General features: G+C 38.0%; 1 protein-coding gene across 1 annotated transcript in view; it reads right to left on the reverse strand.

The window, feature by feature from the left end:
• Positions 1 to 4,618: 4,618 nt before the first annotated feature.
• The window catches only part of GAP43 (growth associated protein 43), a 564,413-nt gene continuing 553,973 nt past the window's right edge, over positions 4,619 to 15,058 (reverse strand). The window contains exon 3 of the mRNA XM_044073125.1: positions 4,619 to 5,121. Within this exon, the coding sequence (XP_043929060.1) occupies positions 5,036 to 5,121 (86 nt within the window). The 3' untranslated portion in view covers positions 4,619 to 5,035. The remainder of the gene's footprint in view (positions 5,122 to 15,058) is intronic.

Here is a 15,058-nt window from a genome sequence, read left to right on the forward strand (position 1 = left end):
TGAACCTGCAATTGGCCAATGTGGAACACAGACCATACCAATGTGTGACAAACAGTCAAAATTCAGAACACCATATTTTTGCACTGCGTGAAAACTGTACTTTGACCATGGTCTTGGCCTTTCAACCAAAATACACAATGTGTAAGTATTTAGTAATACACACACTCTCTTGCAGACAGACATTTACATGCACACACACTAGATAGAGAAAAACTTACACACACACACACACACACACACACACACACACACACACACACACACACACACACACACACACACACACACACACACACACACACACACACACACACACACACACACACACACACACACACACACACATACATTCACCCTTGTCATACTCTCAGCTGTCCAGAATTTTGCAGAATGCCGAAATTTTTGCCTCATATTTTTGGTCTGTTCCTCATAAAATATGTAGTTTTCTGGCAAATGGCAGATGAAAAAAATAATAAGATAATGACAGAAATGTCAGTTTCAGACTTCATATCCTTCAGAAAATGTATGGTAACATAAAACCTGTTATTCTAGCAACTTTCTAAGTTTAAAAGAGCAGTATTTTAAATGTTGTCCTTGTTTTTGGGCAATTGTCCCCCCCAGCATGTTTGACTTTGTCCAGATTTATTGTGCTAAGTGGTTGAGAGGTATGGTGGCACACAAGATTATTTGCAACAACATACGGGAGCTCGTACTGTGAGTATTGCTGTCTCTTTGTGCATGTATGTTTTTGCTACTGCTTTGTGCTTACTCAGGTTTAAATTATATGTGTTTGACTACATCAGTAAATGTCTATAAAATGACTCATTCTATGACCAGTAAGATTACTGAAATGACCCCAAAATTCTGAGTGACATGTAAAATCAATAAAGCGCATTCCTAGTTTAACTTGTGTCTGCATTAAATGAGATTGTCTGCATTTCTTGGCCAGACTCCAGTAGTAGAACCTCATCTAGTGATTATCACATTGTCGTAAGTGGGGCTGGGCATATTAAAGTGCAATCTGATATGTAATATAGCATCATGATCTCTTTGGTGATTCCGTTACCGGTATACATTATGGTTTGTATCCTGTTTAAATGGGAAGAAGATAAGTATGTGAGTCACCTAAATCTGGAGCCCTGACATCATATATCCAGACATCAGATTTCATTCATGAATTTCAACTGATGGTACCGCATTAGGAGAAAGTATGAAAAGTTTATAACGTAGTCTTAAAAAGTCTGTATTCCACACTGTCTCAGCATTGTTAAATGTGGAACAGTTATTTGATTGTTTTTTATACTGCAATTCAAATTGGCAGTAATTGCGGTACACAAACCAATCAAAAGCCATTTAGTGGAGCCAAAGCTGTTCAGTGCAGAACAGCGGAACACTAGGTTCGTTTATGGTTGAATGCAAAGCATTCCACATGATCCAGAGCACTATTCTTCCTTTTTTAGTTTTTCATATAGACGGCGTTTCTCTTTGGACTAATCTTTCTTTTATAAGCAATGTGGTCAATGAATCATCCCTTAATCAGTCTATTCGTCTTCCTTCCTTTTTTCTTTCTCCACAGCCTGCCAGTGAGAAGGTTCTTCACACCTTGTATCTGCATAGACAGCTCAAGTATTATTTAGATAAAACTAAGGCAATTCACAAGTCTGAGCAGCCTTTTGTTTTGTTTCATACCAGGACTTTGGGTTTGGCTGTTTCTAAGCAAACCATTACTTCCCGGATTTCTAAGGCCATTTCCTTTTCTTATTCATGATGCGTGTCTTTGTTTGTAAAGGTGCATTCCACTAGGGCAGTTGCCTTCTCTGGTGCCCGTTTCAAGGGTTTGGACATCAGTTTCAATCTTAAGGCTGCTGCTTGGTCCTCTGTTCATACTTTCACGAAAATTTACAAGTTGGTGGTGTTTCCCAAGGCAGGTTTTGCCAGGTCTATCTTGCATGGCTATGTAGACGGGCCTTCTGCACCTTCCTTCTCTCAGGTTTCCTCTTAGTTCTTGTAGTCTCCCTTCTCTAAATAATACTGCAACATTGATATGGAAGAACATAGCACAGTTGTGTAGAATTTTACCATGTCCTTCTCTTCACTGTTGCAATATAATATATAACAAGAAAAAAAATCCTTTCTCCATTTTTTCATTCAATATATAGTGCCTCTACCTTTCATTGGAAAGGCATGTTAATCTTGACACCATAGGGATATCTAGCACAGTCAGCTTTTCCATCCAGATCTCTGCCAGTCTCACTGCCTTGCCACAGTAGAAATGTTCAGTCCCACAGTGACAACTTGTAGAGAAATGGACACAATCCCAAGAGCTTATTTTTAACACTGACTCTAGAAAGAATAAGAACAAATCCACTAGACTCATATATTTCTTAAAGTGTTCTGTCTGTCTCCTGATGATCAGGTTAGTGTTTCTGCATCCTTGGTTAGAACAGAAAATGCAAAGTCCTCCCAGTCTCAAGAAAAGTTTTCTAGAACTTTTCTGAGGTCATGTAGTTGTCATTCTCCATGCTTTTCAAAACTATTACCACTTTCTTCCAAGCCTGAAGGTACATAATAGTGAACTCTGCAGCCCACCAATCAATACACAGAAACCCTCTTTCTGTAACACGGTGGCTTCCAATACTGATTTTGTCTGTCTCAGGTCTTTGGTTTACAGCCCTGGCAAGCACAAGATACCTTTCAGCTACAGCTTGTAGATGCTGCCTCAGCTACTGATACCTTAAAAGGATCCATTCATATTTCACATACCTGATCAACCTTGGTATATAGGAAAAAAAGTCTTCTAGAGGTGGGTGCTGAAGTCATACCACAAATATCCATCTACTGAACATAACCTGGAAACCCCCTGTATATATTATGGTTTCCCAGGCATTTTCAGTCACCATCCTAGTATATAATCCAACCCATCAACATGTGTAGACTAAATGACAGCTCACAACTTGTCTTGACTCAAGTGTCCAAAATATAAGTCATTAGGTTTTATAGCATGATTATGGTGTTAATAATCAGCCTTTGGACCAGGGTGCTCTGGTAGGACTACATTTTGAGCATCTTTCTGTTCAAACATGGTACACATTATGGACAATCCATGAACTGTAGAGAGATCCAGCCAAAAAATCCCTACCCTGGTTGTGATCAGGCAAGCAGTTCTCTGAAATTTCCCCACCAGGTATCTTCATAATTTCCAATGTGAGATTCAAAGTTTTCTAGCATAAATAAAAAGGCTATAGATGGTACCCTGTCAAGCACTGCACTCTGTATCCAAGAAGTCTAAGTACTCTAAATTGCTTTTAGTTGCATGTGTACAAAGATCTGATGGATGCAGCAAATAAACCTTTCACCAAATAGTCCAAAATATACAGCACTCAGCCAGAGACTTGGGAATATTACCTCGCACCCAACAGGGCCTCCTCAAAGAGGTAACTGCAAATTAAGAGCTAGACCACTGTTGATGGAAAAGTCTGATTGCAGAACCAATGCTGTGCAAAGAGGTCAAAGTAATTTTATGTAGCTGGTATTTTTAGTTACTGCACTAGCTGACTCCTTCCACAGAAATGGGAGAAGATTGGGAGTAAGTTTCCTTTGCCAGAGTTAAATCCTTCTGAATCTATTCCACTAGCTTTTATTACATGGCAGACATTGCATTCACCCCCTGTGCCATTCACTTTGTAGGTGGTGATCCTGCATATGGTAGTTCCATGTTGCTTTTCTGGGCTATGCTATACCATGTCATGTGAGCCACGCAATCGCAGAGCAGTCACCAACAAACTGGAATATAGGCTGGCTCTGGAGGGGCATCCTGGCATTCCTGTACCAGATGAAGATTTTGTTATTCTTTATCAAAACCATCAAAGGCTGGATACTCATCTCCAGGAATCAAAATGACAAACTGCCATATAAATTATTTAATTTGGCCAAAATAGGCTTGAGGATCTTAACAGCAGAATGGCATGGATGTCAAAGCTGCTACCTCATATCAAACTGTTTTTGAGCTTGATCCCTAAAATGTCTGGCATCTATGAGAATTTCTGTGTTCTCCCCAATTTCTCATTGGTTATCAGTGGGGCCCTCAGTTTTCTCTTATACTTCAAAGACATGCTGACAGATTTATAGTGATTAGTCTACCCTTACTGTGCATGCAGCTATGTGCGTTTGTATGCTATCCGATGATAAGAAAAACTCCTCAGTGCTGTTCTTGTCTTGCAGTGCTTATTGGAATAGGTGCCTACCCTGTGACTTTAAAAATGAATACATTTAATTAAGATAATGGCTGACTGGCTGGCTGGATGCAAAGACTGTCCATGTACTCTTCATGTGATACTCTATATTATGAGTTTTGCCAGGCCATTCAATATAGTTATATTTTGAACTTACCACACTGACTATTTGTCTTTTGATGTATAGCCAGTCTGCTCATAGAGCTATGCAAAAAAATGCAAATTTGTTTTGGACTGTTTATGTATGTTAGAATTGCTAGGTGAAACACTAATAATGAAAGGTAGAAAAAGTCAAAAAACCAGAAAGTTGCTGAAGAAGGAAAAATATATACATTATGTTATGTTGCATACTAAATGACTTCAAACAAAAGGTAGACACACTAAAGTTGAATTTAATTGGCACATCTGCTTTATTTTTGGAGACAAAATTGTTTTAGTTTAATGTTCATTCCAATATCACATTAAAAGGAGTTATTGTGTTATGAACTCACGTATAGTTTGAACTTGGTTAAAAGAATGGAACAATTGCACACATTTGGAACAGAGAGAGAGAGAGCCAGAAGAAAAGTTGGGAATACAGTGCAAAGGATTTCCAAAGAATTGGTCATACCAAAACTGCCATAACAACATCAAGAACACTTATATGAAGCCACACTGTTTGACTGCAAAATCTTTCCTGCCTTTTTTTTGTTTTAGTTTTTTTCTGCCACACACAGAGAGAGAGAAGGTAGGGGTGGGTACGGGATGGTGGTTTGGTCCACATGTAAATGAGGCTCAGAAAGGGAAACGGGCTTCCTTTCACTTCAAACCGCTTCCTCATCAGCTGCTTTTTCCTCTTCCTGCACCTCTTCTTGGGCACTTTCAGTGGGTTTGGTTTCTTCTACAGAATCTGAAAGATAAATGATATTTTGTTAAAGCTTTACTTGTTATTTAGTTGTACTTATTGACATTGTGACACATTTTCTCATCTCTGCTCAAAACTCAATTTGATTTTCAGTATGCTTTTCAATTAATGCAATTTGCCAAAGGAATTAGTTGACATTTCATTTGCTGATAAAAGATCAAAGTAAAGTTAGAAATGTGAATTTAATTGATGCGTTGCTTTATTTTTGGAGACAAAATTGTTTCAGTTTAATGTTCAGCGTCCCTGCCCTCCTCAATGGAATTATTAATGAGCAGCTCAGATGCGACCATTCCTCAAAGAAAAAAGGTACACCTCTTCTAAAGTAGTAATTTCATTACAGGCAATTACAGTTAGCTTCCTTCATGAAAATGACGTTCAATGAAAAAAATGTGTCTGAAATTAATGACTATGTATCCAAAATTTGTCCATTTTATTAATACATTGAAAAATATTGCAGTGTTCAATATATTCATTATTTACAGGAGTTGAGTAACTCTAAGGTCTGCTGTAAAACATTTTTCATCTTTTACCAAATTCTGACACTTTTCGCTGTCATTAAAACTTTTTACATACAAGAAGTAATCATCCAACATTTCTGCTGATCACTTCCATTTATGTAAAAAGAGTAGAAATCATGTCACTTAGTAATCCTTACAATCTATTTATAATATAATGGCTATTTTAAAATAAATCAGAGGAAACAATGTTTAATGCAGGATTATTTGTGTCATGAATAAAATGTTAACACTCACAAGCTGAATACATTTACTAATAATGTCTGATGCTTAGGTTTTCCAGCAACACACTGGTATGCATTTAAGCAATTCTGCAGTACAGTACACATTTACTGCATCATCTTACCTGTGTACATTATGTGAGCCCCTTGGATCATTAAATGACAGTTCACATGTGCTTAAATGAGTTTGTGTTCTGATGGAGGAACTACATTTCAGTGGTTCACTAAATCCAAACTATAGCCTAATGCCTATGTTGCTTATTTATTACTTACAAAAAGGTATAACATGATATTTCAGCATTATATGTATTTTATTTGTCCTATATTTTCAGATAAAACCACATATACATACACACACACACACACACACACACATATATATATATATATATATATATATATATATATATATATATATATATATAGATATATTCTTCACTTTCATGTGAAAAGGATGGACAAATACATTTTTCCTGCTTACTACCTGCTAACCATTTAGCCCACCACTGTGAATCAATCCACCTTAACCTTGTGTATACAGTTGTTTGTGGGAGCCATCATTAATATGATCCCTACAACCACACACACACACACACACACACACACACACACACACACACACACACACACACACACACACTCACACACACAAAATCAAATTCAATTTTACAGTCTTCTGTGGGTTAAGCATATAATGAGTGTATCTTGTGTGGAACTGTCCTTAACTTCAACAAGGTAGCTATCATAATTTCCTCATCCACCCCACAACCACTAAGAAAGCACTGAAGGTAGTTCTTCCAGTCATTGCCAAGGAAATTGTTCCTGCTTTGTGCTCCTAAGCATATGATCCCTTTCTCCTGAGACAGGTAATGGACACCAGCCCTTCATTCCATTCTTAATCTGTCTTCCATTGCTTAATCGACCTCAGTCACCCGGTCTGTAGTCAGAGCTTTATCACTCTATGCTGCAGAACTAGCTAGAAAAATACATAATTATCAATGTGTTGGTAGTATATAGCAATGGGGAAAATGAGGTGTAAATGAGGCTACTGTCCTTTATATTAATGTGGGTCAAATGCTTCGACCATGGGCCAATTTAGGGAACAAGTCAAAACATGTCATCTAGTTTGCCAAGCCACTTCTGTTTTTTTTCTTAATAACTAGAGTATCCCAAAGCCATTTTACTGTTGGTGTGTGTGTGTGTGTGTGTGTGTGTGTGTGTGTGTGTGTGTGTGTGAGTGTGTGTGCGTGTTCACGTGCATGTGTGCGTGTGTGTGTGCGTGTGTGTGTGTGTGTGTGTGTGTGTGTGTGTGTGTGCGTGAGTGCGTGTGTGTGTGTGTGTGTGTGTGTGTGTGTGTGTGTGTGTGTGTGTGTGTGTGTGTGTGTGAGTGTGTGTAAAAAAGAAGCGACTGAAAATGCAATACTTTAGCACCTTGAGCAATTCTAAATAAACTTATTAAAAATAATTCTGAAAGGAAGCCCAAACACTGGCCATTTAACAAAACTGGCCATTGTCCTACTCATTAAACCAAATATAACAACAGGAATATAAGCACTTAAAGTTAATTTTTATATTGTATTGGTTAAATACTCTTAGTCCCAAAACTGAAACAATAAGAAGGAAGCATTCTTATCTCTAAAATATTTTGACAATGGGATAATTCAACACTTTAGATGTTATCATCTAATTAACTTACAAAATGGCTACCATACTAAATGCAAGATAGCTATTAGAAGAGTACAGACAGGATTCATGAGCATATTAAGCATACATTGCAAAATGATTTGTACCTTGTGTAGCAGAAACCAGTCTTTCTGCTATTCAGGGAGCTTGCATCCTGAATCACAGAAAGCAGAGTTGTGTAAGAGCATACCATAACAGTAGATGGCCTGCTGATCAGTGTTGCAGTATTCATAATGAAGAGGTTATTATTTCAGGCATGCAGTCAGGGTACCAAAGCTTTAACTCTCCAGGATTGTACATCCAACGTGTGATCTCAACAAATAAGCTTGAGGGTATATAGGCATATGTACAGGTATAATTCCTCTGACTTTCTCCAAGCAAGCAGCCTGAAGACCTCTGAGAGTGAGAAAGTGGTCAGCTAGAAGGGATGAAAAAGGAAGAGGCACAGAGGCCCCTTTTGTTCTGAAATGCTGTCCATAGTATAGGGGTAGCAGTAGAAGAAATGGAGAATGACAGTGAGAATAATGGAAAAGGAATATAGAGAGAAAGGAGGGTAGGAATGAATACTGCTACAGTCACCAGCAGGATATCTTCTGTTAAGGTAACTTCTTATACAACTGTACTGTGTCCTCATTGAAATCACTGTTGCAGTATTCATAACAAATAGGTGATTCCCAGAGCGGAAGGGAATGTATGCATGGCTGGTTAGTTAGCTGCAGAGCTGTCCAAAAAGATAAAAGGACTTACCTACTGAAGGCATCCCTAGACCTTGAGAAGGCAGCAATAATGTCATGTTTAGTGAAGGTATATAGAGGGCAAGGTATGACCACCCCTTTGTAGAAGGCTAAAGATGTTGCTACTGCCCAGGTAGAATGAGCTTGAGGGTACAAGGGCAATAAATTACCATATAGAGAATAACAAGAGGAGATGGCCTTAGAGATCCAGCTTGCAATTATTTGCTCACAGACTGGTTGGTCCATTTCTGAGCGCATAAAGGAGTCTTGGGTTTGTAATAGTCTAAGCACTACAATGTAACAACCTGATTGGATTAATCCAGTAATTTTATTTTTCACTATTCACTTTAAGAGTTGAGGGATGGTGTGCTGGTTCATGGTACCAGCACAGGGGTGCTAGTTGAGCCAACTACATTCTGCCTGCAGGATGGGAGGAAGCAGGAGGATCTGGTTGTGGGAAGGGGGGGGTGGCATGCCATTTAGAGGGGTGATTTTCATCCAAGACATGGCATCGTCCTTTTTTGTAATAGAAAGAACCCATTGGTCTGTGGTAAACTTTTCACAGGTGGAGACTGGCTGGGTAAGCTTTTTCGAGAAGAGAATGGCTGGGATGGGGATAGTGAAGGAGTGGGGAGACTTTGTAGATAGTTGCAGAGATTTGTCTCCAAAGGGTGGTCATCAAGAAGAGGAATCCCTCTGTGATTTCTCTGACAATCTCATTTTGGGTGCCTTACTGTTTTCTGGCTGGGCCTAGGATTTATTCTGTCTGTTGTCTTTTATGTTTTTTACCTGCTGTTGGAGGGTTTTGAAAAGATTGGCTGCCTGAAGTCCAAACAGGAGATTTTTGTCTAAAGGAGAATCCATAATTTTAGCTTTCAGATCCTCAAGTATGTGTTGATTGTGCAACCATGCATACTTGTGGAGGAAGGAACCAGTAGGAGCTGCTCTGGATGAGGCATCTCCAGTACCATAGCTATATTTAATGCTGTGTCTGGCTACCTATGTAGCCTGATTAAGTAAAGCCAATATTTGTTGTTTAGAATCAATCTTTTGTGAATCCACCACTACCTTGTTTAAGGAATTGAGGATGGATATCAAATACTTGATCATTTGAGTTTGGCAATTTATAGCCTTGACTGCCAAATTAGAGGAAATGTAAACCTTTTACCCCACCTATCCATAGCCCTACTAACCTAGTCTAAAGGGAAGGCATTGGCATTATGAAGGAACGTATAGGGTTTTTTAGAAGAGAGGAATACTGTATAGGGGTCTGACACTGAATTTAAAAAAAATAAAATGAAGATCATCATGGACTTTATAAAATCTGTCTGGCCTTTTGGGGCCAGGAGGGTGTGAACCAGAGGCAACACAGGTGGATTGAAAGGCATCTAGAAAGGCCTCAGAAATAGGGTAAGCTGAGGAAGGCATGGAGTGCCAATTTCCAAGAGCATGTAGTATATTTTCTGAGCCTTTGCAGTGTGCCTAGACTCCCAGTCAGGATATTTCATCATGTTTAAAATTATCTCTCCAAAAGCAGCGTGTTCCACAGGGGAGTCAAGAGAAAGGGAATCTTTGTTATTTACATGGAAATGGTCAGGGGACTGTATTTGAGAAGAATAGACCAGGAAATGATTTGAATCAGAAGCCTCCACATCTTCAGAAGGAGATGAAACTACACAGCAACCTTTTGAGGGGTCGGGGTGGAGGACTTGGAAGAAAATGATGGTGTCTTCAGGGCCATAATGGCCTTGGACAGGCTTTGAAAAAAGCTAATCCATTTCTTCACTGTAGAAGGAGGAGAAGGAAGGAGCGGGGGAGAAGATGCATGTTTTGTTTTTTGTTATTTAGCACGATATCTGCTTTGATCTAAGCATAGTGGTTCATATCTCTGACATACCTCAATAAGTTTACCTGGGATCTCCTCAGTAACTAGTATATGGGGAACTCCCTCTGAGCCCTCCAAGGTGCTGATACATGGATCAGCTTTATATACAGGTTCCCCACTTGTAAGAGCCAACAATGCAAAACTGGCCACTGACAGGGTCTCTTTAGAGGGCATCTATGATGGAAATGGATGTACCACATGTTCTGAAACCTCAACAGGTATGGTGGAGTTAGAAAGACTCAAATTAGTTTCCAGTCTAGTTCTTTTAAACTTCTTCTTAAGTGGTAATGGTATGTCTGGGAAAGTGGATATGACATCTTGGAGATGGCCAAGAATTTAAGATGCTGGGTCTCCAGAAATGTAGTGAATGAGGACAAATGGGATCACAACATCTTAGGTATAAACAGCTTGTAAATGAAAGAAGACTTCTAGTCATGTTCACCTCCATAGCAGAAAAGACACTGGATATGCAAGACTTTGTATGGAATTTGCTTACAGCACTTACAACTCCTCCTTGCTGACATCTAAGCAAAGAAAGGTTCCCCAGTGAGGCAGTCATCTGTTTACTGAAAACAATGGAATCAAAGACCAAATAAGAATTAATTCAATGGATACAAGACCTGCATTTGGGCTGGCAGCAAGATAATCTGAGGAATTTTGCTTGTACATCCACCTCTATACCCCTACACTTTAGAGCTGAGGTCACACGTTCGATACATGATCTTGGGAAGGTAAAGCTTTTGTTCACTGGCTAGACATCAGTAGTGACAACCTATTCATTATGCATCCTGCAACAGTGATTTCAGTCAGCACACCATGCCTTTCCTGACCATCATCTGTCTTTCACAAAGCTCTCATCAGCATTCTGGTATAGCTATCACTTCTCTGCAGGTAATCTACGCAGCTTATGGATAGACAGGATAGGGCAGAGAAGCAACCAGATGTACAGTATAAATTTCTAGCATTTGCCATATGTACTTGCCACCTTTCTAAGCACAGGTAGTGGCCATAGGAATAGTAGTAAGAACTGTCAATTGCTAATACCCAAAACAAGCTAAAAATATAAAACTGCTGGGTATAATAACAAAAAGATAAGATTCTGTCAATATCTAAATATGCAACACAGTTCATAAAAAATAGGCATCAAACTGAACTTTTTTAAAGTCAGATATTTCACAACAGCACATGCACATAGAACTACAGCATGCACCTCTTTGATCCCTGGAGTCCACTGTTTTCTATCATTCTTCACTAATCTACTATCATGACAGCTATATATGATCTTCATAGTCACTAATTTACTATCCTGACAGCTATCCAAGCTATATGATCTGTATAGTCACTAATCTACAATCCTGAGAGCTATAAAAGCTCTATGATCTGTATAGTCACTAATCTACAATCCTGACAGCTATCCAAGCTACATAATCTGTATGGTCACTAATCTGCTATCCTGACAGCTATATAGGCGCTGCTTAGTCACTAATTTACTATCCTGACAGCTATCCAAGCTATATGATCTGTATAGTCACTAATCTACTATCCTGAGGGCTATACAAGCTATATGATCTTTATAGTCACTAATCTAGAATCCTGACAGCTGTCTAAACTACATGATCTGTACAGTCACTAATCTAGACTCCTGACTGCTATCCAAGCTATATTATTTGTGTAGTGGAAGTAATACAAAGACTTATGACTGAGTCTCTAGTCATACCAGACCTGTTATGTAACTGAGACATGGACATCAGTGGGTTTTTTAAGGACAGACTAAAGACTTCCATGTTGAGAACACATAACAAGTGAGTTATGATCACAGAGATCCCATTCATAATACTTTGCTGTACTTAGAACTTCTGCTATGATGTGCAATTAGTTGTAGGGGATCAAAGTGTTTTACAGCTTTGAAAATTGTTAAACACTTGGCGATGCCACACAGATAGCAGCCAGATAAATGTATCTCTGATGGATTATGGTCTAACTTTAAAAGCTGGTAAACATTTAAGGCAGCCTTTTTGTGGCAGAGAGAATGGCTTTATAGTTTTCAACACTTCTATAGTATGTACTATTGCTTTTGTCCAAAATGAACAATGTTATTGGATTTACTGATATCCCTGATGTTGTGCAGCTGTCGAGTTACTATTAGTGGTGTTATTACAATGCTGACATTTACATCCCTGCAAAGAAAAAACAAAACCATGTATTCAGTTATTATTTTTTTATTTAGTATTGCAATCACGTCTTTGTCTTTGAATAAATGAATGATCTTTCATTTTTGAGTTCGCATTAAGAAAGTTCTTGCTTCTTTTTCAGTGACAGGGGGTCTGATTTTATGACATAAATTCTTTGCATATTGCTAACATTATCACTGCACCACCTTTGCACTAATCCCATTGTGCCCTGTAACATAACAATAATAATTAATTTAATTTAATTAATGTAACAATAATTTTCTTGGGTGGCGAAAGCCATGGTACCATTTGGCTGGGCTTATATAGGCCCTAGGGCCAATAGTCTAGTACCTACCTATGAACCTATGAACATGAATTAAGTTGCTTTATCTTGCAAAAGGGATTTTTTAACCTTTTTTTATATATTGAATAATTTGTGTAAGAATGTGTGAAGCTTCACTTGCCAATCCTTTTTGTCAGCCTTTTGTGATTGCAGTTTGTGGTATCAGATAATGCCCTCAGTGTCCCACTCTTCTCTCATTCCTATCCACAACAGAGTTTTCTCCCTTAGTAGGCTCCTGCTTTCTGTACTCTTGCTAGAAGACTGCAGCTACATTAAGTGAATAACAATTGTATTGCATTAGCTGTCAGCGATTTTTTTAATACCGCAAGCCTTCCTACCTTATACACATACATGACTTACTTGTTTTAGCCACTCTTCTTGGCAAACAGCAGAGAGAGACACTCGATTAAAAATATCACTTCTGTTATAACAAAGAAGCTATTTTTCCTTAAAATTATATAAGTAAACAGAAATGTCTTCTTTGCATAATGCCAAATAATTCTTAACATAATTTTTCTTATGTGTAACAGTTAAGTTAGAACATTTTCACGGGAGTAAACAAGAAGACTTCAGCAAAATAAAAACAACTAAATTTAAATATGATGTGTATGGTGATGTAGTGATCTTGTGACATAAAACATCCAGTAAACAGCAATTTCCTTTCTAGTCTTAAAGGGAGCTATTAAAATGACACTCTCAAAATATCTATGCAAAACTACATGCACATTATATTACGCTAAGTAAACACAAGGAAGACACCATACTTATATTCCTGAAGAGTTATTTAAATTGTTGTTGTACAGCAGGATAACGTTCTAATGCTTATGTTATCATTAATACCTTGTGCTGAAGTGGTGTTGACTGTAATTGCCACTTCATTGCATTCCTTTTCAACAAGATCTCCTTGCCCCTTCTTCTTATGTCAGTCCTAATGCTATCTTTAACAAAAAAAATTCTGATCTTAGTGTTCACCAAAGAATGCAAATGTTGAAGATTTGAAGTATTTTCCTGTCTTACATGTTCTTTATAGTAGCTTGTAAGTCTTATTGAAAGACCTTGCACTTCTCCATATAGAAAATTCCATTCTCTATGAAGCAATCAGTGTAGACACTGCTCATATAGAAACTGCGGTCATACTGACTGAAAAAAAGAGGTCTCATTTATATGCTTAAATATGTAAGGTGTGGTGCACCTGCAGAAACACAGCAGAAAAAGCTATTTTCTTTCCTGTGTACTTTGACTTACAGTTTGTCCCATAAGTGGTTTCATCCTCTTGTACATGCTCAGCAGCAGGCAATATCATATGTATGCAGAAACAGAATGTGCATAGTGAGAGGACAGTGAGAAGAATAGGCATACAAATGGATGCTAGTGTTAGGACAATCATATGTATGCAGAAAGGGAATGTGTGTGTGTAGTGAGAGGACAGTGAGAAGAACAGGCATACAAATGGAAGCTTGTGTTAGGACAACGGATGAGGTCTGCTGCAATGTATGTAATATTGATATAACAATCAGTGGTCATTCCAGACTCCTCTGAAAGCAGCATTAAACATCCTTATAGAGCTGACTGTTTCATTTAATTTAATCGTAGATTTTAGTGTTGTTTTATGTATAACTCTACCTTGCATAATAGTTTCAGGGTCCACTAAACATCACATGAATTAATGTACTTATCTGCATTGTGTGCAATATGAATGATTCGTCTTAATATGCAATATAAGTGTAACTTCATTTAGACTTTTTTTTTCACTGCATAAAATGCATGATTGAGAAAGGTCATGCTAATAAACTACTGACTAATATAATAAACACTGAATCCTAAATAGCTGATCTCAAGATTATATTTCACCAAAGCTGCACAAATCGAACTATGAAGTGCCAAAAGGCATTCCACCTGTGGGATTCTTTCTGAAAGATTTGCCATTGTAATAAAGAAATACTATCTATGCACATGAAATCTCTACTACAATAATATAAGATCATTAGTTAAAAAAAGTACTTCAGGAGAGTGGCAGTAAACCTGTACACTCTTCTTTTAATTATTCCCAGTATCAGGCCCTACTGATCTGAAACCAAAACAATTATCTCACTTCCATAGCTCAGCAATGCTTTTCAATCGTTTCAAACGCCTCCATAGCCAGACAGTCTAAGAATGTTTTCTTGATGCTCTGCACTTGTACTTGTTTTATACTGTGATTGCTACTGTGTTTGAGCATTTTTAATGTATTTACTTAATTTTTTGGAAAAAAAATAACCATTTCTCTGCATGTTGGCTTTTCTATTTATGTTTGCCTCCAAATCGCCTCACAGATGGTCAAATTAGCCAGTGATTTAGTTGCTTGATAGTTGTTTGTTGTTTAAACTTCAC

This window comes from Protopterus annectens, chromosome 5.part1 (assembly GCF_019279795.1).
Source record: "Protopterus annectens isolate FY-2018-M chromosome 5.part1, PAN1.0, whole genome shotgun sequence".
Classification (NCBI taxonomy): Eukaryota; Metazoa; Chordata; order Ceratodontiformes; family Protopteridae; genus Protopterus; species Protopterus annectens.